The sequence below is a fragment of the Xyrauchen texanus genome, chromosome 35, assembly GCF_025860055.1.
Source record: "Xyrauchen texanus isolate HMW12.3.18 chromosome 35, RBS_HiC_50CHRs, whole genome shotgun sequence".
In the NCBI taxonomy this organism is placed as follows: domain Eukaryota; kingdom Metazoa; phylum Chordata; class Actinopteri; order Cypriniformes; family Catostomidae; genus Xyrauchen; species Xyrauchen texanus.
The window spans coordinates 12420318-12444814 of record NC_068310.1 but is presented as its reverse complement, the minus strand read 5'-3'; the positions used below and the strand labels follow the sequence as shown (position 1 = coordinate 12444814).

The window sequence follows — 24497 nt, the reverse complement described above, 5'->3', positions numbered from 1 at the left end:
GTCCCCTGACATGGCATCGCTTACATAATATTTTTTGTGGAAATCAATATAATGACACAAATGCTGTCGAGTGAGTTTAACTTGTATTGAACCTGGAATATTCCTGTAAATAAGGTAGAAATAACTCCCTAAGGTGACAAATGCAGGTGTTACGCTTGAGTAATGAGGCAGACAAGGAGATGCGGATCCAAACGCAGTTGAGCTTTATTAAGTGAAGCAAACAGGAAAACACAAAGGAAAAACGCACGGTGGGGAAATGAAACATAAACTGAATGAGCTGACCAAGGTAGACACAAATAGGGAACTCGGGAAGGAAAGATTCACCAGGTTAACATCAAAACGACGATCGACAAAGACTGAACAAAGACACGGGGTATAAATACACAAACATGGGATAGGTGGCCAAAGAAAGAACAGAACTCAAACAAGATAACAAGGTGATTAACAGAAACCAAAGGCAAATTAACAAGGGCAGGTGTAAACAATGAACAGTGAACACGAACGCTAACAAGGACTATGGAGTTACATAAGGGACTAAAGTGAAAACTAAGAAGTGCAAAAGTGACAACAATGGTAAACAAAAGGGCAACAGTGAAACAAGACAGGGTATTCATAACAGCAGGTAACCACTTTTTGCAGTCTACTTTTATTGTTTTCTTTTTTGAATTTGACAGCTGAGGTCACTATAAAATGTCCAAACTAAAATAATTCTCCTTTTGTGTTCCATAGGGAAAATAATGACATGGGAGTGTGCATAAACAAAGACAAAATTGTTATATTTGGGTAACTATTCCTTTAAAGCTTAGGCTTGAGAAACACTGATTATCTCCTACAAAGTTTGGGGTGCAATTGCCTTTCTAACTTCAATTTTAAGATTGCCACATCCCTGTTCATATATGTATTTGCTCCTTATATAGCTGCCTATTCAAGCAGTTGGTCCTCAGTTTATGGGTAAATGCTAGTAGCCAAGCCTGAACAACCTGATAACAGCACTGTAGGCCCTGTAAGGTCATAAAGCAAAGGAAGAGGGAAAATGCATTGAGAAAAGACACTGAAAGATCTATATCCCTTTTAAAAATGTCTGTTCTCTCTGGGGGATCCTCTTTTTGCACTGATATTTTTACTCTTTTCTTCATTGAAAAGTTTTCTTCACAAACTGTCCATTTTGAAAGTCATGTAAAAAAACATTAATAACTCAGCTATGCTGGATTCGTTCTTATCAACAGAGCATCTGTAGTCATTTCCCAAGGGCCTCTATTTCAGAAGAACTGTAAAGGGCTCAATGTTTGTTTTGCAGGAGAAGAGAAGACCCAGAGGGCTCAGTAGATGGGGAGGGATTTTCTCTTCTAAAGAACGGCTCCCTGCAGATTCATAGAGTTGAGATGGAAGACAAGGGCCAGTACAAATGTTTAGCAAACAACTCAGAGGGCACCGCAAGCATCACCACTGAACTTTTCATTAAAGGTTAAGTATATTCTTTAATCAAGAAGCCTTCCTCTGCAAACTGGTGGTCATAATTTAAAATAAAGGTCTTTTGTTGATAGATTCAACTAGAATTGTGAAACCTCCTCAAGACATAAAGGTCAGAAGAGGATCTATGACAGAACTGGAATGCCTGGTTGAGTGCGACCCAACCCTCAGAAGAGAGCTGGAGATCCTGTGGCTGAAGGATGGGATAGATATCCTCTCTAACTACACAGAAGACTCAGGGTATGTGGCCTTCTTCTGCTGTCCATCGTCTCTGAAGGTGACGTCACTTCCAGTGCTGTGGTTGTGGAGTATACAGGCTAACGTGGTTGTTGACGATACCATTGTAGATGCCTATGAAGCCCAATCCGTGACCCACATTTATATTGCATCAGTTTAAATGTAATCACCTTTCCCTCTAGCACTACTGATAGTATGTTGTGCGAGCAACCTTCAAGATGCAGGTTTTGGTCTTGTGGGAACCAGGAAGTAATTGCGTTCAAAAAACAATGATGAGCACATTTCGGAGGTTGCATTTTCACTCTAAATAAAATTTGTACTCCACTGACAGTTAGGTATAGGGTTGGGGTTTGTAATAGGGGGTAGGGTTAAAATGGACAGTATTGCTGTTGACAGTTTTAAATAATTTACAACTAAAAACAACTCCCTTTACAACTTGCTTTTGTGCCACTCTATGGACATTTCACCAGGAAACTAGTCAGCTCACATGTGCACATACGTTCAACAACACATCCAAGCTTCCTCAACTGGGAGCAGTGGTTCAAATTTCAGTAAGCACAGACCAATTTTGCAGCAGAACTTTCAACATAGAGTACTGTTGCTGAATTCACATTAAGATCAGTCTGATTTCGACACCTGCATGACTGCTGTGTGCATTTTCCATTTCCCTTTTTGATTTGTAAGTAGCACCTAATAAACAAGCAAATAAAAAAAATTATTAATTAATTTCTAGAGCAAATAATTTTCCTAAAAATGTATGTCCACATATGTGGACAGCAGGACTAAGTTGTGAAATTTTAAGTAATACCAAGCTATAGAAAGCTATATATTTTTTTCATCAAATAGTTTATTTTGTGTCCAGTAGTGTTCCTTATTCATGTTTTTGAGATGTTATAGACATTACAGCTGATTTCTATAAATGCAAGCTGTGCATGACACCACGGAGACTCACAGCATGTGGAGGCACACCACATGCTCTCTCTGTGATTCACACACAAATTACCACATGCCCCAATGAGAGCGAGAACCACATAATCGCGACCATGTTGAGCTTACCCCATGTGACTCTACTCTCCGTGGAAACTGGGCCAAATTGGTTGCTTAGGAGACCTGGGTGGAGTCACTCAGCACACCCTGGATTCCAACTTGTGACTCCAGTGGTGGTAGTCAGCACAATTAGTTGAGCAACCCAGACCCCCCAGTAAGATGCATTTTAAAATGTATCCACCATTGTTTTTTTCCTGCTGACCTTGACCCTTTCATAACAGACAGTTGAGGATCACTGGTGTGTATTTTCCTGAATAGTAAAGTAAGAAAACTTTGAACTGGTTGATGCCTTTTGTAGTGCATTCTCTATTTAAATAATCCTCTTTTTAGAAAGGGTTGTAGCATCAAAACAGGAAGGATTAGCACGTTATTACTTTTTTTAAGTGTAGACATTTAATTTATAGTTTTTCAGTGCCGGATTCATTGATGAAGTGCTTTACAGTTAAATATTGTGTAAAAATTATGAGCTTTTATCACAAATAGTAAGCTCTTGTTGGGAAAATGTTGCTCTTGAAAATGGAAAGGTACTCCATCTAATGAGCAGTATTTGTTACCTCTTTTCTCTATGGTTAGAATCCTGTAATACTGTTCCATGTTATAATATTGTGACTACTAGCTCCTTGCTTCAAGACAAATTCTTTGCATCCATACCATACTGCCACTTACGTAAAGACCCTACTAAGAATACTATACTGCATATAGGAAAGTAATTCTGTCAGATTGAGTCCGATATCTCATTTAGAACAAACTGAGGCAGATTGCATGTATGCCTACAAAGCTAATTGCTTTTCCCAGAGAGAAATTTAAGGGATTATTTTGAATTAATGAATTTTAATTTAATTAATAATTAACTAATAATATTTTAAGCATTATTAACACTATTAATCTGTTTGGTTTATTTGCAGATATAACATAGATGATGGAAATCTCCAGATATTCAATGTGAGCCACAGTGATGAAGGAAATTACACCTGCATTGTTCGAACCTCACTGGACCAAAATATGGCCTCCGCATATGTAACTGTGTTAGGTAGGACACACTCTGATATCTGATTGGGGGACCTTTTGAGACTGGAATAAATAACAACACTAGGCTTGTTTGCAATGTACTTATGCTTATATTTGTAATTAACTTGAATAAACTTAACAACACTTGAGCTATTAAGATAGCTCTTGATTATGAAAGGATGGTGAATGATCAAGTGAAGTGTTGTTTAAATCTTTAAAATCACTTTCATTCCTTGGCCTAATCTACATGAATAATTTTTTGGCCTTATCTACATGAATCACAAGAGTCCTAATTAGGACTGGGAATCATAACGGATTCGATTTTTCTGGTTCCTATTCCGATTAAACTATTACCGATGTTAAAATAATTTTTCGTATCCCAGATTAATATGCAGAGACAAATATAAGCAATATTAGTCATTTGTAGTGTTTCTTTTTTTCACCTAAAAGTGTAAAACTATGGCTCTGTAGTGCAAAGCATTGCTATGTTTGTTTGAGCAACACAATGTCCAGCATTACACAGCAATGTTGGCTCAACAAATAGCATAAGTTTGGGGCGGAACTATCAGTTTGTTCAATGGAAGATGAGGAGAGTTTTCTGAAATTTATATTTTAAAGCAGCTATCATTTTTGCAATTCCGTTTTGTGACTCTAGTGGTGCTGAAAATACACACTTCATTTTTAACAATTCTGGTTCCTTAACTATTCTATTATAAATTATTTTAGTAATTTTGATGAGTTATTTTGTAATATATATATATATACAGTGGGTACGGAAAGTATTCAGACCCCCTTACATTTTTCACTCTTTGTTATATTGCAGCCATTTGCTAAAATCATTTAAGTTCATTTTTTTTCCTCATTATTGTACACACAGCACCCCATATTGACAGAAAAACACAGAATTGTTGACATTTTTGCACATTTATTAAAAAGAAAAACTGAAATATCACATGGTCCTAAGTATTCAGACCCTTTGTTCAGTATTTAGTAGAAGCACCCTTTTGATCTAATACAGCTATGAGTCTTTTTGGGAAAGATGCAACAAGTTTTTCACATCTGGATTTGGGTATCCTCTGCCATTCCTCCTTGCAGATCCTCTCCAGTTCTGTCAGGTTGGATGGTAAACGTTGGTGGACAGCCATTTTCAGGTCTCTCCAGAGATGCTCAATTGGGTTTAAGTCAGGGCTCTGGCTGGGCCATTCAAGAACAGTCACGGAGTTGTTGTGAAGCCACCCCTTCGTTATTTTAGCGGTGTGCTTAGGGTCATTGTCTTGTTGGAAGGTGAACCTTCGGCCCAGTCTGAGGTCCAGAGCACTCTGGAGAAGGTTTTCGTCCAAGATATCCCTGTACTTGGCGCATTCATCTTTCCCTCGATTGCAACCATTCGGTCCTGTCCCTGCAGCTGAAAAACACCCCCACAGCATGATGCTGCCACCACCATGCTTCACTGTTGAGACTGTATTGGACAGGTGATGAGCAGTGCCTGGTTTTCTCCACACATACCGCTTAGAATTAAGGCCAAAAGTTCTATCTTGGTCTCATCAGACCAAAGAATCTTATTTATCACCATCTTGGAGTCCTTCGGTGTTTTTAGCAAACTCTATGCGGGCTTTCATGTGTCTTGCACTGAGGAGAGGCTTCCGTCGGGCCACTCTGCCATAAAGCCCCGACTGGTGGATGGCTGCAGTGATGGTTGACTTTCTACAACTTTCTCCCATCTCCCGACTGCATCTCTGGAGCTCAGCCACAGTGATCTTTGGGTTCTTCTTTACCTCTCTCACCAAGGCTCTTCTCCCCGATAGCTCAGTTTGGCCGGACGGCCAGCTCTAGGAAGGGTTCTGGTCATTCCAAACGTCTTCCATTTAAGGATTATGGAGGCCACTGTGCTCTTATGAACCTTAAGGGCAGCAGAAATTTTTTGTAACCTTGGCCAGATCTGTGCCTTGCCACAATTCTGTCTCTGAGCTCTTCAGGCAGTTCCTTTGACCTCATGATTCTCATTTGCTCTGACATGCACTGTGAGCTGTAAGGTCTTATATAGACAGGTGTGTGGCTTTCCTAATCAAGTCCAATCAGTATAATCAAACACAGCTGGACTCAATTGAAGGTGTAGAACCATCTCAAGGATGATCAGAAGAAATGGACAGCACCTGAGTTAAATATATGAGTGTCACAGCAAAGGGTCTGAATACTTAGGACCATGTGATATTTCAGTTTTTCTTTTTTAATAAATGTGCAAAAATGTCAACAATTCTGTGTTTTTCTGTCAATATGGGGTGCTGTGTGTACAATAATGAGGAAAAAAAATGAACTTAAATGATTTTAGCAAATGGCTGCAATATAACAAAGAGTGAAAAATTTAAGGGGGTTTGAATACTTTCCGTACCCACTGTATATATATATATATATATATCGATTTAATTAGGGCTAAGGCAAAAAAAAAAGTCCCCTGTTGCAGGACTAAAGGCACCCAGAAAATGCACAATAAATCTGTTGTGAAGAATGGTCAAAAGGGGCTTGCATCGACTGATCCGATCACAATGGCGATTCATTTGTTTTCTTGAGATGTTATGAAACGGCGAATAAAAAATTGCCAAATTACATTGTCACTCAAAAGAAGGAATTTGCTGTCTCAAAATAATTTTGTCAGATAAGATTGCGCTATAAATATTGATTCTATATCTGACCTAAATATTTCACTATAACATTATTGTGTCTGAAATGTTATTCAGATGTCCCTGATCCACCGATACAACTGGTGCTTTCTGACCTGAAAGGCCGCAGTGTGATGCTCCACTGGTTGGCCTCCAATTATCAAAACAGCCCTATAACAGGTAAAACACACCTTTATAAAACTGCTGTACTTATTACAAGGGTACAGAACAAAGGATTTTGTTTTCTGGGTTATACTAAGTGAATCATAGGAAAATGATTCACTTAGTATATCCTTTATGGATAATGGCTCACATTTTCTATGCTTCTGAAGTTGCTTTGGCTTTAAGCTGATATCTCTGAAGTGGTTTTCATGGACATTGCTCATACTCAAACACAGCTCTACACTATTTCAAGGGGGCTCCCATCGGGACCCCACCTCAGTGTATTGAGAGCATGTATGCTGCTTACTCAATGACTGCTGCACTCTGATTCTATGTGTAGAGTTTATCATCCAGTATGAAGAGAACCACTGGGAGCCGGGCAAGTGGAAGGAGCTTCTACAAGTCTCCAGTAGTCAGTACTCAGCCCCCCTGATGCTATACGGCCACATTAACTACCAGTTCAGAGTCATCGCTGTCAATGCTATGGGGAGAAGTCATCCCAGCATGTCCTCTGAAAGATATAAAACACCTCCTTGTGGTAGGGACAAAGTGTTACATTGCTTGTGATCCTTAAAGATGTGCTTTTTTAACATGTTGCCATCTGATGGCTAGACTGTCCTTTGTTCATCTTGGATGTATTTTAAGAGCATGCCTTAGTGTCTTTGTGAGGAATACACAGAGAAAATTATACAGATATCTATAAAAGCTGCATACGTTTTTATGTTCTTTTTACAGAGCACTGTCTTGGACTATCAATGACTGCATAGTAGTCATTAAGTGTGATACACATGGGCAGTGTTCGATTGCAGTGGTATTATTGACTGAGACAGATGTTAAATAATTCATATTCACATTTGTACAGCTCCAGACAGGAACCCAGAAAACATTAAGATTGAGGGTCACCTGCCACATCAAATGGACATCAGCTGGGAGGTACTAAAATGAATGCGAAGAGATTTTATTAAATAATTTAAAATAAATAAATATACAGTATATGTGTGGGGTTTAAGGAAGGATAGAGGAAATAACTTCACACAAGGAGGCATGGGAGGTATGGTAAATCTTGTTCTTTGAGATCCTATGAGGTGTCTTCTGTAGCTAACTACTGTATATTGGAGCTATTTAGGAGGGCAATTTATTTTTAAATCCAATATATACTAGTACACATCATATAATAAATCAATAATACAGCAGGGTCTCAAATTAATGAATGACTCATTGGATGGACCAGTTTTTCACATGAACAAACTGATTCACTAAAATGAATAAAAACTGCCAATACAGTAAACAAGAGGAAAATGGCACTTTTGGCAAGTAAGATTATTAAATCACTGCTCGACTTTATCTACTAATGCACTGAAAATGGTTCAACTTTATTTTTTGATTTAACCCATATAAAATTACTTTTGTTGGTGTAACCTAATAGGTCAAATAAATTTAGTCAGGTTAAAATGACTTATTTTATTTGAATAAAACCAATTGTTTGCACATAAAACATATTTTTTATGTTACCTAGAGTGCAATACAGTGTGACAAAAACAAAGCAGTATTTTGTCATGCTACACCACTACACTGTATAAAGGGAAGCGGGGCAGCGAGAGCCAGTCAGGATTTTGCAATGACGAGCCGAAAATAAGGTATGGCCGTTTACAGTGGTAGGCCTAGTTCTGTGGTAGGAGGGACACAACATCTCATTCCCTCCCTTGGGAAACGGAGGTTACAACAGTAACCATGACGTTCCCCTTCTGTCACTCACTCGACGTTGTGTCAAATGAAGTGACACAAGGGGTCCCATCTAAAAACGCCACTCACTGACCATGTTACGTGAACTGTCCAGACAGGTGCAAGCAGGCTACTATGTGCTAGAGTTCTCCGCACCCCTGAGGGGGGGAACAGGCGCTGCAGGACTAGTATGGGAACAAGCCCTTTTCTCTCACTATGTCTCTCACATAGGACATGAAGCTATGAAACGCGTCGGGGAAGGCGGTCTTTCCCAGTCCTATTCTTTCAGGGGGACAAGACCCTGCAGAGGCCACATCATGCCCAGTCTAGGGGGAGGTAACATGTGGAAAATACACCACGAGGGTTATGAAACCATATGTGGGATCTGGTACGGTGGTAGGTCCAGCCTATTGAGGGGGCTGAATTTGCTCCCCTGAATTCGCCAGCCATAAGGCTAGGGAGGAGAACATCCAGGGAGCAACGCTTAGTGGCTAACCTGGGATAGAAGGTGCACTGGATCAACTTGGTAAAGGGCGCTGTGTGCAAGTGGAACACCCGGTCAGTTGTGCCGAATTACCGAGTTCTACCGGCTCGGACCTGACAAAACACGGGACGAGACTGACTCAACCCTGAGATTGTAAAATCTGGTAAAGGTATTGGGTGTTGCCCAGCCCGCTACTCTACAGATGTCTGCTAAGGATGTGCCATGGGCCAGTGCCCACGAGGATGCCACACTTCTCGGTGGGTGTGCTCGAAACCGCAGGGAGGCGGGCACGGCCTGGGTGTGATATGCTAAGGAAATAGCATCAACGACCCAGTGAGCTGAGACGGCATTCCCTTTCCATTGTCCGCCGAAGCAGAAAAAGAGCTGCTCAGAACATTTAGAGCTCTGCGTGCGGTCCAAATAGATACGCAAAGCAGGTACTGGACACAGCAACGAGAAGGCTGGGTCTGCCTCCTCCCGGGGCAGCTTGATTGCAGGCTCATGACCTGGTCCCTGAAGGAGGTCGGAGAAACCTTAGGTACGTAGCCCGTTCGTGGCCTCAGGATAACTTAAGAATGTGCAGGACCTTACTCCAAGCAGGTGTCACTGACAGAGAATGCATGCAGGTCCCCGACCCTCTTGATTGAGGCTAACGCGATCAGGAGGGCCATCTTCAGGGAGAGGGCCTTGAGCTCATCTGAATCAAGTGGTTCAAAGGGAGGTCTCTGAATGCCCGAGAGGACCACAGAGAGATCCCAGGAGGGGAACAGGCAAGGCCGGGGAGGGTTCAGTCTCCGGGCGCCTTTCAGGAACCTGATAATCAAGTCATGCTTACCTAGGGACTTGCCATCTACTGCGTCGTGGTGGGCTGCGATAGCAGCTACATACACCTTTAAGGTGGAGGGGAACAGCCTCCCATCCAGCCTCTCCTGCAGGAATGAAAGCACTGACCGAACTGCGAACCTCTGCGGGTCTTCGGCTCGAGAAGAACACCAATTCACGAACAAGCGCCACTTTAGGGCGTAAAGTTGCCTGGTGGAGGGAGCTCTGACTTGGTTGATCGTGTCTACAACTGCAGGTGGTAGATCTACTAGATCTTCCGCATCCCATCCAGGGGCGAGACGTGGAGGTTCCAGAGGTCTGGTTGCGGGTGTCAGAGGGTGCCCCGTCCCTGAGAAAGAAGGTTCTTCCTCAGGGGAATTTTCCAGGGAGGTTCTGTTGCGAGGAGCTTAAGATCTGAGAACCAGGCCCGGGTGGGCCAGTAAGGGGCCAGCAGGATGACCTGTTCCTCGTCCTCTTTGATCTTGCACAGCACCGGTGCAAGAAGGCTCACTGGGCGAAATGTGTACTTGTGCAGCTCCCGGGGCAAGTTGTGTGCCAGCGCGTCTGTCCCGAGAGAAGCTCCTGTCAGGGAGTACCAGAGCTGGCAGTGGGAGTTGTCTTGGGAGGCAAAGAGATCTATCTGTGCCTTGCCGAATTGGTCCCATATCAGCTGGACCACCTGGGGGTGGAGCCTCCAATCTCCGCTGGGCGAAACCTGCCGCAATAGCGCATCCGCCGTCGTGTTGCAGTTGCCAGGGATGTGAGTGGCGCGCAGCGAACTGAGTCACGGCTGACTCCAGTGGGGGAAATGGTGGGCGAGTTGTGACATATGACGAGTGCGCACGCTGCCTTGCCGATTTATCTATGCTACCGTCGCAGTGCTGTCTGAACGGATCAAGACGTACTTGCCCCGGATTAGTAGGAGTAACCTCCATAGGGCAAGAGATACAGCCAGGAACTCTAGGCAGTTGATGTGCCAATGCTGCCGGGGTCCTGTCCAGAGGCCAGCGGCAGTGTGCCTGTTGCACACGGTGCCCCAACCCTGTCAAGAGGTGTCAGTGGTCACCACGACATGTCTGGCACCTGCTGCAAGGGGACTCTGGTCCGCAGAAAGCAGAGGTCTGTCCAAGGGTTGAAAGTCTGATGGCAAGAAGGGGTGATTGTCACATGGTATTTGCCATGGCCCCATGCCCATCTCGGGATTCGAGTCTGTAGCCAGTGCTGAAGCAGTCTCATATGCATCAACCCGAGCGGCACGGCCGAGGATGCCATATGCCCCAGGAGCCTCTGGAATTGTTCTAGGAATTGAGAGCTATTGAGAGGTAATAGCGTGTCGGGAGGCAGAAGAAGTTTGGGTGCTGAGAAATGTCTCAAAGTACTTACCTGCCTCCGCGCACCCGGCAGGGGGTGGGTTAGAGACTGAGGAAGAAGTCCTAAAGAGTTGTCTTTGGAACTCGTCAGCGCTGGCCTGCCGGGGCTGAGCAGTCGCGGGGCCAGAGGCGAGGGAACTGCGTACAGGGAGCCGGTACTGTAGAGTTTTGGAGCCGGGGTGCCGTGAGAATGGCTCACACTGACTGGATGACCCAGGGAGTGAGGAAATTGCTCTTTATTGCGGCAATTTCGTCTTCCAATTTCGGGGGCTCAAGGGAGAATGCTAGCTGGCCGCGAGCCGCACTCATCCCGAGCTCGGACAGAAGCAAGCAAGTGTGCCAGGGGGGGTGGTTCATGGGGATTTACCCGGCGAAACCAAGCCCGTCGTTATCCCCAAATTGCCTTCATCGCCAGCCGGGTCGTCTTTAATCCCGTGGGAAGATGGAATGACGTGGGGGGTGGCTGAAGTGGCTTTTTCTCCAGAGAAAAGAAAGCCGTGACTGCAATGGCTATGTTCTCACACTGAGAACATGAACCATTCATAAAACGCTGCCTGCGTGTGATCGCAGCCCAGGCACACGAGGAGGCTTTTATGACCATCAGAAGTGGAGAGAAATCAACTGCATCCAGGAACTACACAGAGGTGGAAAGACATCTTTAAAAAGACGCGTCCTGAAAAGGACGTTCAACGCCTGCTGTGTATTGCTCTTTTATGAGTGGGAACTCAAACTCTTTTAGAACTCTTAACTCTTTTACTCTTTTTAGGAGGCGAAACACTCTATCAGGCAATGAAAACGCTGTCGAAGCGCCCAAGGGCTTAGACTGCAAAACGTGCAGAGGGAGAGAACGCCAGCTGGAAAAGCGCCGTTGATCCAACAGCAGTGCTTATCGCCAGTAGAGGTGAGTGAAACAGTGGTGAACTTCAGCTTGCTGTTGCACAACCTTTCAGCTCCGAAGAAAAATTCTGACTGGCACTCGCTGCCCCGCTTCCCTTTATACCCGTGTGTCCAGGGCAGGGCATGGAAATCCTGTCTGCCAACTTGACATTGGCCTTTTCTCAGGTTCAGAGGTACGTTTGGCATCCCAGGAAGACCCCTTGTGTCACTTCATTCGACACAACGTTGAGTGAGTGACAGAAGGGGAAATTAAATTTTTTGACTGAATGTAACCAGTTACTCTGAAAAAAGTGGTGACATGCAGTTGTTACCTCAAGGTTCTATTTTTACTTGATCTAAACCCATAACAATCAGTTTAGTTTGTGTAACCGAATTTGTCAGGATGATACAGTCAGATTAAATAACATTTATCAATTGAATAAATCTGCCATTGGTTGAATAATTTAGTTGGGGCAGGTCTAAGTGAGTCAGAAGAATTTTCACAGAGCTACAGAAACAAATACCTTAACAGAGTTTTTGAGAAAATGAACCTATGAATGGCTTACTGATAGTTGTCTCTGCATATTAAGTTGGTATAGGAGAAAGAATTTTAACAAAGTTAAACAAAAAGTTACATACATCAGCTTTAATTTAGATTTTACCACATGAAGTACAAACCTGAAAATGGATGGAAAGCTAAGAGAGACACCTCAGAAATGAGGTCCCCATGCCTTTACAACCCCATGAGTAATGTTTTGTAGTGCACTGACCCAGTTTCCCCTGTAATCATCAGCCACTTTTGCCTGTGGAACACAACGGTTCCGGTCTGGAATACAAACTGAGCTACAGGCTCCTGGGTGTTGAGGAAATCTGGAAAGAGCAGATGGTGAAGCGACACTCATTTGTGGTGTCAGACACCCCAACATTCGTCCCCTACGAGATCAAGATCCAGGCCCACAATGAGCATGGTTGGGCTCCAGAACCCAGAGTGGTGACTGGCTATTCTGGGGAAGATTGTGAGTGAAACAGAGTGTTAATGCATTCATCTCACAGTTGTGGCACTTCCACGATTAGGCAAAAATAAATGCTTAAAGATTAGGAGATTAGTCTGTAGAGAGGTTTAATCCACTCTTTACAAGGATCAATCTTTTTTTGCTGAGCTTTTAGGTTGTGCTTTGTGGATCAGACACACTCTTTGCCAAGCACTTATGTGATTATCTTTTGTTGTATTCAATTTTCCTATCTCATGCTCTTGTCTCTAGTCGACATTTGGCATTGTCTTGAGGATGTTGCAGCAGGTTGGGCTGCTTTTGTCCCTGTGTGAGAGATTACTGAATGATGTTTAAATTGCGTTAGAGTCCCTGTTGTTCCTGTAGCACTGCATGTACAAATAAGCAAATCATTTTCTTTATCAGTATTTTTGTATTGTCTAAAATATAAAACAAGATACATTTACTTGAGAAGCAAAATCATGTAATAATAAGGTTTGTTTAAAGAGAATATATATTGAATTTAGTTTATTTTTCTTACCTCATTGGCAATTTGTTCTAAGCATAAATCTAACAATATTTATTTAATTTTAAGCTTAGAACAAGAAAATCAATTTAATAAGTATTTAGTTTTTACACAATTTAGCCTCATGAGCAAATGTATCTTGTTTTAATGATTCTCACAAATTTTAACTGAATGACAAAAAAACTGATTAAGAAAAGGTTTCATTTTTTTTTACTCTTTAGCTCTTTAACTTAAGTTCAGATCTGCTTGCTGCTTTTGCAAACTTTTTCCTGCCATGTTCATGACATTTCTCTGTGGATTGCTTTATGTTAGGATTATGTGCCCTTTTCCTGTTACTGTATATCATTTAATTACAGTACAATTTTCTCCTCAGTGGCCCTAGTTATTTGAAAAGCTGTTGTCTTTCCATGTACAGGGTGTGTTTGTGAGATTTCTCTTCTTGCAGCCCAAGTTTGGAAAGTTTAACCTTGACCTGTGTAATTTCATCCTTTGTAGTGCCCTTGGTGGCTCCAGAGAACATATCTGTGGAAGTGTTGAACTCTACACTGCTGAGGGTCAGCTGGTCACCAGTGCCCCAGGCCGCTCTAAGGGGTCATCTCGGAGGATACACAGTGAGTTCCTGACCCCTGCGGTCTCCCCCTAGCCCAGCCCTTCTTGGATAAAGGTCCTGTAGTGCTTTAGTGAGGTCAAAAGAACAGTTAATGAGCTACAAACAAACTGTTTAAAGCAATAAATGGACTCCCTCCTATTCAGTATTTCACCACCGTATTATTTTTTATTAGTGGTGATTGCAGAGCAAAACATTAATATTACTATTGCTAGTGCCGGCCCTGAGTATTGCTCATACTTTTTCTCTTTATTCTTCCAGACAAATCTTCAGCACATAATTTGTCCGTTTGCGCTACTGACATGAATGACAATTTAAATTAGGGATAGGCAAATCCATCCTAAATTATCAATAATTCTTATACCGATGTTGTATCGAGATGATCGATCTTTATATAAAAATATATATCATAAAGTTGTTTTTTTTCTTTATACTAGTGATTTTATTTAGCATGAAAATGTATGTGTATCATCAGCTTCGAAGTAGAAAAAAATTAATAAATTTGCAAATAGTTGCGTATTATAATAGTTAAGCGGATTATTATTCCGCTTAATGCTGAGAGACATAAGCACTCGGTAAGAGGTAGTGCTCGTTCAAACAAGGTAATGGCAGAAAGACAGAGAAACACCATCTGTAGTTGATTAGCACTTAAAAACTACAAATGTATAATTATGAATATTTATTACAGTATGGGATTACAGTAAGTGACGTTTGTTATAAATGTATTTAAAGTTGTTGAAACGGTGATAATGGTCTGTAACTGTTGTCAGAAAATGATAAAAATTAACTAGTCTAACGCTAAATCCTCAAAAAACCTTAGAGGTATTGGTATTGATACTAACGATAATGGCCTTGGTAGTACTTGGCATAACTTTGGGGCCCCAAAGCCATATTTTGGCATCATCATATTAAATACATGGGGTTCGGCTCTTTTGACTCAGGGCAGTCTTTTGCACCTGTAAGCACCACTCATATTTACTTGATAAAATGTACTCTTAGTTACTCTTTCTCTCTCTGTCACCCTCTTACTCTTTGCACTCTGCTTCTTATCAATATAAATCTTCCCATCCACTCCCTCTTCTCCTTTTCGCTTCAAGGTGCACTGGTGGCAAACTCAAAGTCTGTTGACCACTAAGAGAATCCCCTCAGAGAGACAGACTCTCAGCATCCATGGGAACAGGAGTCACACCATGGTGCCAGGATTGAAGCCATTCTCTCAATATAGCCTGACTGTCAACGTCTTTAACAGGAAAGGGGATGGACCAAGCTGCAGTCACATCTCTTTCACAACTCCACAGGGAGGCAAGAACGCTTAAACTGTAGACACTTTTTAAAATTCAGCGTTCTGAGGATTTGACTAGTTAGTTGTAGACTAGAGTCAGAATTTCAGTTTTTCTTTAACTTTGCTTTTCCATTGTTCTGCATTATTTTGTAGGATATTTATTATTATTATTATTTAAACAAATTATAATAAAAAACTCCTTTACATACAGTTCTGTGCAAACGTTTTAGGCATTTGTGAAAAATTTGTGAGGATATCTTCAAAAATAATGCAATATTTGTCCAGTCTGTACCCTTCAGACTTATATCCACTGCATTTGCTAGTGGCGTAAAGTCAAGGCAGCAATTCTTCACTTGGAAGCCGTGACCGGGTGGCGGTCACGTCATGGCAGACTATGTCACTTTGGGTGAGGGACATCATTGCCCAGGCATACAAGGCGCATCAAGCTGCCAGTAGGTTTTAGGCGCACCCTCCTTGCTCTGCAGCAAGTTTGTGGTGCGGCAGGTTGGTCCTCTCTGCACACATTCATTAGACTTTTATAGTTTGGATGTTCTTGCCACTCCGGGCTCTTATGCCCTTGAGTTGACATCTCAAGCTCATGTCTGAACAAGTTTGTGATGCGGCAGGCTGGTCCTCTCTGCACACATTCATCACATTTTTATGGTTTAGATGTTTATGCTACTCCGGGCTCTTACGCCCTTGAGTCGACATCTCAAGCTCATGTCTGAGACCTCTCGCGTTCTTGTGAGCGCACTTCACAACCGTAGGGTTCCGGACAGCCCCAGTGCGGCGGCGTGGGTATTGCGTTCCCAAAAGCGCTTAGCAAAAGCGCAGCATCATAGTGAAGCTTTTTGTAAAGGGAACGTCTCGGGTTACGTATGTAACCCTTGTTCCCTGAAAAAAGCGGAACGAGATGCTGCGCTGTTTTGCTGCACTGGGATGAACCAGGACTGCTCTTCAAAAAGAAGTATCTGACGACACCTGGTGACGCATCCATTTATAGCCTGGCCACAGGTGCATCTAATAATTACATCAGCCGAGGCTATAAATTCCGGTCAATGTTCATTGACGTGTTACACACATATTCACAGCTCGGTCACAACTAGGATTGTTCCCAAAAGTGCTTAGCAAAAGCGCAGCATCTCGTTCTGCTTTTTTCAGGGAACAAGGGTTACATACATAACCCGAGATGTTTTCATTTATCAATTAACATCATACAAAGTCCAGCAAACATTAAAAAGCAAAATCAATATTTAATGTGGCCACCTTTGCCTTTAAAACAGCCCTAATTCACATAGGTACATCAGGACACAGTTTTTCTTGGTTGTTGGCAGATAGGATGTTCCAAGTTCTTCAATCTATTTAGGCTGTCTCAATTGCTGCTGTCTCTTCATGTAATCCCAGATGTTCAGTGGGGGGCTCTGTGGAGGCAATGCCATCTCTTGTAGAGCACCCTATTCTTCTATTATAAACTTTTCTATTTGCAAAAGTAATGTTTGGGAGTCTAAAATGTATTTTTCCTATTGATACTAAAGCTGAAGTTATAAATAACCATCTTAAGACAAATGTTTTTGTGAAACATCTTAAGTGACTAAAACTTTTGCACAGTACTGTACATACAGTTGCCCCAAAAAGTATTTTTACATGTGAGCCACAATAAAAAATTGAAAAATGTTATTGCATTACAGGCTATATTATATATAATAAATATATTTTAAATGACCACAAACATTAAAGCAAATTATACAATACGCTTTTCTGAGCCATTTTTGCAATTACTTAATAAAAACAAAAGCTGGTCCCACAGTAATTTTTTTCTACATGTGTAGTTCATCACATTGACTATTGACATTATCCAGTAATGTATAACCAGAAAGTGTCAATATCCTTTCTTTTTTTTTTCATTTTGAACAAAATACCTTACAACCCCAATTCCAAAATAGTTTGGAGTAATGTGGAATTCTATTCACCCTGTGCGATACTGAAAGCACTACAGCAACACATTATTTGATGCAGGTCTTTGGCTGCACAATTATACAGGGCCTCTGTTGCCATATTCAAATGGAGACAGGTCAATCTCTGCTTACTCAGCCATTCACTTGTAATCCAGACAGTATATGGTTTGGTGTTGTCCTGCTGGAAAGTCACTTCTAAATGTGTGTGTGATCTTCAATCTATAAGACCTTACTGTCTTAAACAGTCATGTTTAAGTCACAAAGACCCAGTACAATTACGCAGACCTGCATAATAGATGAATGGTGGAACATTCAGCTTGCTAAACTTACCAAATTGTGTTTTCAGTGTCCAAATGCTTAAGTGTAATTAGAAGAAATGGTGATGTTACACAGTGATACACACTCGATTATCCCAACTTTTTTGGAGCATGTTACAATCGTCTGATTTAAAATTAGTGTACTGTATATACTGTGCATATATATGTATATATATTAGTTAGTTCCGGTCCTTGAATCTGATTGAACGAGAGACGTTCCGTGAGCACTGATAGTCTGCACTCCGATGCATCACTGTGTGTGTGTCTCTCTGCTTGTGTTCGTCCCATTCTAAATTAAAGTGTAAGAGCAGTGCAGATCTGTTAAGAGCTATGGTTTGTCTTTTTTGTTTTACATTACATATGTTAGTCAGCAGGTGGCGGCAAAAGATAATTTGTGTGTGTAATATGAGCCAGTTAGGTGATGTGAATTGAATCCATGTCAGCTGTTTACATAAAACAGCTCTTTGTGATCACTTACTACACTTACTACACTACTAAAGATAGGAAATAGCTTCAAACAAACAACTTCAGCATTACGGCTCATCACAGCTGAGAGACACAACAGCATCTCTGTTTTGGCATGGAAACAGGTGATCGCACATGCTCCGCCTGTCTCTCTTTCTCTCTCTCTCCCTCTCTCTCTCTCTCACACACACACACACACACATCCATCCTTTTTTATCCAATAACTTGTTCGAAACAGCACAAGCCGTGAGATACTAGTTCTGAAGTGACTTCTAGAGACTGTTGAGTGTGAAAATCCCAGGAGATCAGCAGTTACAGAAATACTCAAACCAGCCCATCACAATCATGCCATGGTCGAAATCACTGAGATCAAATTTGATCCCCATTCTGATGGTTGATGTGAACATTAACTGAAGCTCCTGACCCGTATTTGCATGATTTTATGCACTACAGCCACACGATTGGCTGATTAGGTAATCACATGGATGTTTGTTGGTGCCAGATGGGCTGGTTTGAGTATTTTTGGTTTGAACTGACAAAGTCTACGGTAACTCCAATAACCACTCTGTACAATTGTGGTAAGAATGTGTCGTTGTTTTGGCGGCATGAGGTAGACCTACACAATATTAGGGTTGGATTTAATTTTGTGGTATATACTGTATATATATATATATATATATATATATATATATATATATATATATATATATATATATATATGCGCACACACATATACACACGTTCACATGATAAAACATCAAATAATGTGCAGTTGTATTGCTTTCAATATAGCACGGTGACTAGATTTAAAAATCACTGCTTTTTAAGTTTTTTGGATTTGGGGTTTCATATTTATTTTATCTTTACAATAATAATAATAAAACTAACAAACTTCTTTTTGTGAAATGTTTTGCTTAAAAAAGGTGTGTTTGTGTTTTCTAATGTAATGACATTGAATTACAAATTATAACTCTATTAATAAGTTAAATAAGTTAAAAAGGTTTTTTGTAAGTCTGACTTTGTGTGAAATACAGACATCCCTAATTTAAGGTGCATCTTAACCAGTTACACTTGACATCTTCCCACAGTTCCTGAGCAACCTCCCATACTTCGAGCCACAAACTTTCAGAAAAATTCCATCACGCTAGTGTGGGCACCTCCACATGAAGCCAATGGCTTTCTCACGGGTTACTTGCTGGAATACCAGACAAGTATGACACTCTCAGGTTTATCATATCACCACATCTCAGAATTTGACATTATGCATGTAACCCTCCTAGATTTATACACTATGTAGAGCAAACAAACAATGACTTTTATATCAATATAAAAATCATCCAAGTGCCAAGCATTTGATAACTTTTTATATTGTTCTTGTAGTTAACGAGACCCTTGGCAAACTGAACTCAGTGAATATCAGCTCTCCAGAAATGACACAGTGGGTGTTGCATGATCTGCGGGAAGACAACTGGTACAAGTTCTACCTGAGTGCATGCACAGAGGTGGGCTGCGGTTCAGCCGTCAGTGAGGAAGGAGGCACCATGTTTGAAGCATGTAAGTGTGCCCCGCAGCAACAGTTATGCAGAGTCCCCTGTGCAACAATGAATCTGGTGTCAGAATCTGACTCTGAATTTGGTGGAAAACTGATACAAGAAAAGTTATTAAGCAGCAGTTTTGGAACAATCGTCTTTGCTTGGGCAAGATGTTGTTGCATACATGAGAGAGATCGTGCTAACAAGCAAGACTTACTGTGATCTTATGGACAAAAGGAATGAATGATATCTGCACTCCTCAAAATCCTAGAAGCAGCCTAATGTATAGGGACAAGCAAAACTAAAGATGGTATTTTTTTTAAATCTACTAGGGCTGCCTGAACAACTAGTCAACTAATTGATCTCACACACTGTTTAATTAGGCCGGTGCAGGATCACTTGACACAGATTGGACATATTCATTAAGACACAAAAAGGTTTAACTATTTTTTACATCAATACATACTGCTCAAGGGAGGATGCTAAAAAATAAAACCGCATGACACGTGAAACAACATAACAAATGCAGCTTTTCCAAGAAAAGCATTCCAACGTTGCATGTTCCCCTGTTCTCGCTCTATAGCCGAAGAGGACACGCATCAGTTTTGCTCTGTTTGTTTGGGGGAAGAGCACGCTGCTCTCGCGTTGCAGCAGGGCGGGTGCTTCGCACTCGCCTTGCTCGCTTCCGGGAGTCAACATCCACGCTTAGTTCGTGGAGACGGGTTGGTCCCTTTCTCTCGCTCTCTCCCCAAACCCAGCGTTTTAGGGGGTAGCTCCCCTCAAAAGCAAAGCGTGGCGAGTCGTGCTCCTCCTCCCAGGGATTGGGGACAGTCTCGTCGCCCTTGGCAGCCCCCGAAGCAAGACCTCAGGACCGTAATTTCTAAAAAGAGAAAACCCTGATGGTCATGTGCCTAGTTTTAGGGGGTAGCTCCCCTCGGGACGGGGCGAGTGCTTCACTTCACCCCTCCCTGTACCCCCTCGAAGCCTCTCCATTCCCGCCACCTCTTGGTGTTTCGGGTGGGAGAGGCTCCCATCAAAAGTTGGGTGTTTTCGCTGTTCTCTGCATTTATTCAGGACGCAAAACACTCGACAACCCCTCAACAGGAAGTGTTAAAATCGAATACCCATCTCAGAGATTCTGGCAGCGTAGAAACTTCTGCCAGATATATAATTTTCTGTGGGTCTAAAAAACAGTAGGAAAGGGCGTCAGGATTTAATTCACTGCCGCCTTCCGTGTTTCAACGCCGTGGTTCTCACTACCGTAAACCAGATTTCTTTTTTATTTCTACTGTGAAAAGCAAATCTCCTGGTTAAAGGGGCCATGGAATGTGTTCCCCTTCCAGAGAGAGAGTTAGGTTATTACACTAAGTACTTCCTGGTTCCCATGGAGGGTGAGGGGTGGCGTCTGGCTTAGATCTTAAAGCTTGAACTGCCCAGTCTTGGCTCAATGCCAAGAAAAGCGTCCTCTCTCCCACTCAGAACACTGTCAATCGGGGCATTGTATGGAGTTCAGTAACAATGCAGGCACAACTGTCTCCCGCTAGAATTGAGTCCATTCAGATCACCCTGAGCAAAGTCAGGCTAGGTCAAGGTTGCACTGTTATCAGTATCAACGATTTCCTCGGTGATCTCTCTGGACCTTCTGCTCATGAGACTGTTTTTGTTGTGGCTCAAAGCCAGGGGATTTCTTCCAAGGGCCAAAAAGCCTAGGCTAATAAGGGTTACGCGCCTCGGGCTTCGTTCCCTTTCTATGTGGTTCATACCCCATCTTCTTTTTGCCTAGGGTCCCACTCTAAGTGCGTCTTGTTGTCGCAGGCTGCTAATGACAGACCCCTACCTGACGGCCTGGGTAGCAGCCTTAAGTGGTCGTCCAGCTTAAGGGGATAGGAGGGTCGTCAGCTCGGTTGTCACAGTCACTGTCTCGAGTTGATGGCTGTATTTCTGGCCCTAAAAATACTTCCTCCTGAGGCTGCCATGTCTTGGTGCGGGTGGGCAATACAGCGGTAGCCGCTCACATAAATCATCAGGGAGATCCATGTTCTTGTCAGCTGTATTTCTGATGCGTTGGATTCTCCTTAGGGCACAGGGTAAGCTCCTGTCACTCAGGGCAGTTATATCCCTGGATGCCCGTATGTGGGAGCAGATTTACTGTCCAGACAGAAAATACCAAGGGGGGAGTGAAAACTCCACCCTAAAGTAGTAGTTGGCCAGAGTTCGCCAGCAAGGGTCTTGCTTCTTACTGATAGCACCGTGCTGGCTGAACAAGGTTTGGTTCTCAGAGCTAATTTCTTTCCTCGACAGCTGGCCTTGGGCGATTCCAAACAGGAAGGATCTTTTATCTCAGGCACAGGGGACAGTATTTCATCCCTGCCCCGAATTATGGAATCTTTCATGCTTGGCCCCTAAGGGTACCAACTGAGGGACACAGGGCTTTCTCCTGAGTTTATCGAGACCATTTTAAATGCGGGCTTCTTCCACTTGGAACAAGTTTGGGTGAGATTGTATAGGGCAGAAGAGGACCTCTTCGCCTCTATGAACAGTGCAATGTCTCCTTTACTTCTCCCTGAGTCACCCAGCCCCCTTGGGTCTGGACGTTAAGACACATACATGACCCAGAATGCATCTGTATGCGGTTCTTTCCCCGGTTTCTCTGCTCCCGGGAGTCTTGGCTAATGTTCACCAGCAAGGGTCTTGCCTCCTACTAATGGCGCTGCGGTTATGGACAGGATATGGTTCTCGGAGTTAATATCTCTCCTCGACGGCTCGCCTTGGGCGATTACGAACAGGGAGGACCTTCTTTCTCAGGCTCAGGGGACATAGTCATCCCGGCCCGAATTGTGAAACATTTCATGCTTGGCCCCTGTAGGGTACCAACTGAGGTTCGCAGGGCTTTCTCCTGAGGTTATCGAGACCATTTCAAGTGCTAGGGCTCCCTCCACTTGGAATTGATCTGGGTAGATTTTACAGGGCAGAAGAGGACCTCTTCACCTCTGTTGATAGCGCAATGTCTCCTCTACTTCTCCCCGAGTCACCCAGTCCCCCCCCCCTCGGGGGTGCTGATCGTGGTGGCGCATACATGGCACATATGCGCCTTCATGCGTTTCCTTCTAATAAGTTCATATTACAGAACCAGCTATCTGCCAGTTTGCTTCAGTTCTGGATTTTCTTTAGAAGGAACTAAACCTAGCAGCCTCACCACTGCCAGGTTCTATGTGGCCTCCACTTCGGTTTGCCACGCCTTGGTGGGCGGGGTGCCCTCTAAGAGGCATCCTTGCTAGGACCTCTTCATAGGATAAAACCCCCCTTTTAAACCTCTAGAGTCTAGAGAGCGTTTGGTAGACTTCTTACTCTCAAGATGGTTTTTCTTATGGCAATTATGTCTCTAAGGAGACTTGGGTACCTACAGGCTCTGTCTCTTTTGCCGGCCTGTTTTGAGTTGCCCCAGGTAGGACCAAAAGCATTTTTTGCACCCTCACCCTGACTACCTTCCCAAGATGCCTTTTGCGACCCTTGGCCGGTTATTCTCTAAGCCTTCTGCTCCCTGCCGTTTGTAACGCCGGAGCAGCTAAGTCTTCTCAGACTTTGTCCAGTCTGTACCCTTCAGACTTATGTCCACCGCATTTGCTAGTGGCGTAAAGTCAGGGCAGCAATTCTTCACTTGGAAGCCGTGACCGGGTGGCGGTCACGTCCTGGCAGACTATGTCACTTTGGGTGAGGGACATTACTGCCCGGGCCTACGAGGCATGCGATCAAGCTTCGCCAGTAAGTTTCTGGATGCACTCTACCAGAGGGCTCTCCTCCTCTAAAGCCTTGGCTAGAGGTCTCCCTCTGCAGCAAGTTTGTTGCAAATATAGTTTCATGTTGACTTAATATATTCATGTAGAATAATAATGACTGTATCATCTATATTCCTTCCTAAGGCTACACTGTTGTAATGGTGTACTGGGATTATTTTGCAGGAACTGGCCTAATATGGTTGTGGCCTAACACTATCTGGTTATTTGGTTATGCCTTCAGGTGATGGTCATCTGTCAGGTTTCAGAGGCTGTAAACACATCTATAGGCTTCCACCTCATTGAAGGGCTCAGCCCAGAAACAATGTACACAGTCCAGCTGCTGGCTTCATGCAGGGTTGATGCTTCTAATATTTTTGAGGAGGTTTTCGAGAATAGGAAAGTTGAAAAGTTAGCCCTTTCTTGGTCTTGTGGGTAATTTTGACACATTTTTAAAATAGTTCTAAACAGGTCGGAGAGTCACACAAGGCCAATGAAAGGATAGTGGTAGAATTAATGTTCTTTTCCAAAATCTGGCACCATTTTAAGGTATTGTAGGCCTGATCCCTATACTGCCTTTTATGGATCCCTCATGGAGAAGGCAATCCCAGAATGCACTGCGAAGAGCTCTCTGAAAATATTCTGTCCAAGATGGTGAACAAGACAAGAGTAATGCTGATATGCTGTATAATTCATTAAATAACAAAAAGTGTTTAAAAATAAAACACTTTTATTTAATTTTCTCCTTTGGAAAATTTATAAACTTTTAAAGACAGACCTGGCATGAGCTCCAAGGTGGTTAATCGATGGAATATGCATCTGTTGAAGTCATCAGTCTGCGTTATTTCATCTTCATTTTTTCAAATTGTGTTTAAATTCCTGGTGAAGAACCTCACTACCAATAATCCTGAAGGGAAACAATCTACCAGTCAGAGAATCATGGCAGACAAAGTGCTCCAAATTAGCTCTGTGAATGGCACAATCGATTCGGTGTCCTACACTCTCAAGCTATTTATATATTTGTATAAATCTGAAAGTTTTGCAATAAAATTTTAATATTTTGTTTACGTTCTTATAATTAACATCTTTAAATGAATAGTTTTACAATTTTCCATACATTTTATTCGATTACATAATTTGTAAAGCTTCATGGGATTGTAGTTCATTCTCTTATAAAAGACGTTAAGGACATTGTC

At 42.5% G+C, this 24497-nt stretch overlaps 1 protein-coding gene across 2 annotated transcripts in view; it reads left to right on the top strand.

Moving 5' to 3' along the window:
- Positions 1-24497, top strand: part of LOC127628645 (neural cell adhesion molecule L1-like protein) — a 77839-nt gene that overhangs the window by 41614 nt on the left and 11728 nt on the right. For both annotated transcript variants that reach the window (XM_052105412.1, XM_052105411.1), the window contains exons 13-23: positions 1298-1464; positions 1545-1710; positions 3660-3784; positions 6498-6599; positions 6922-7119; positions 7444-7514; positions 12649-12871; positions 13866-13981; positions 15075-15279; positions 19085-19207; positions 19377-19550. In XM_052105412.1, coding sequence (XP_051961372.1) covers positions 1298-1464; positions 1545-1710; positions 3660-3784; positions 6498-6599; positions 6922-7119; positions 7444-7514; positions 12649-12871; positions 13866-13981; positions 15075-15279; positions 19085-19207; positions 19377-19550 — 1670 coding nt within the window. The remainder of the gene's footprint in view (positions 1-1297; positions 1465-1544; positions 1711-3659; positions 3785-6497; positions 6600-6921; positions 7120-7443; positions 7515-12648; positions 12872-13865; positions 13982-15074; positions 15280-19084; positions 19208-19376; positions 19551-24497) is intronic.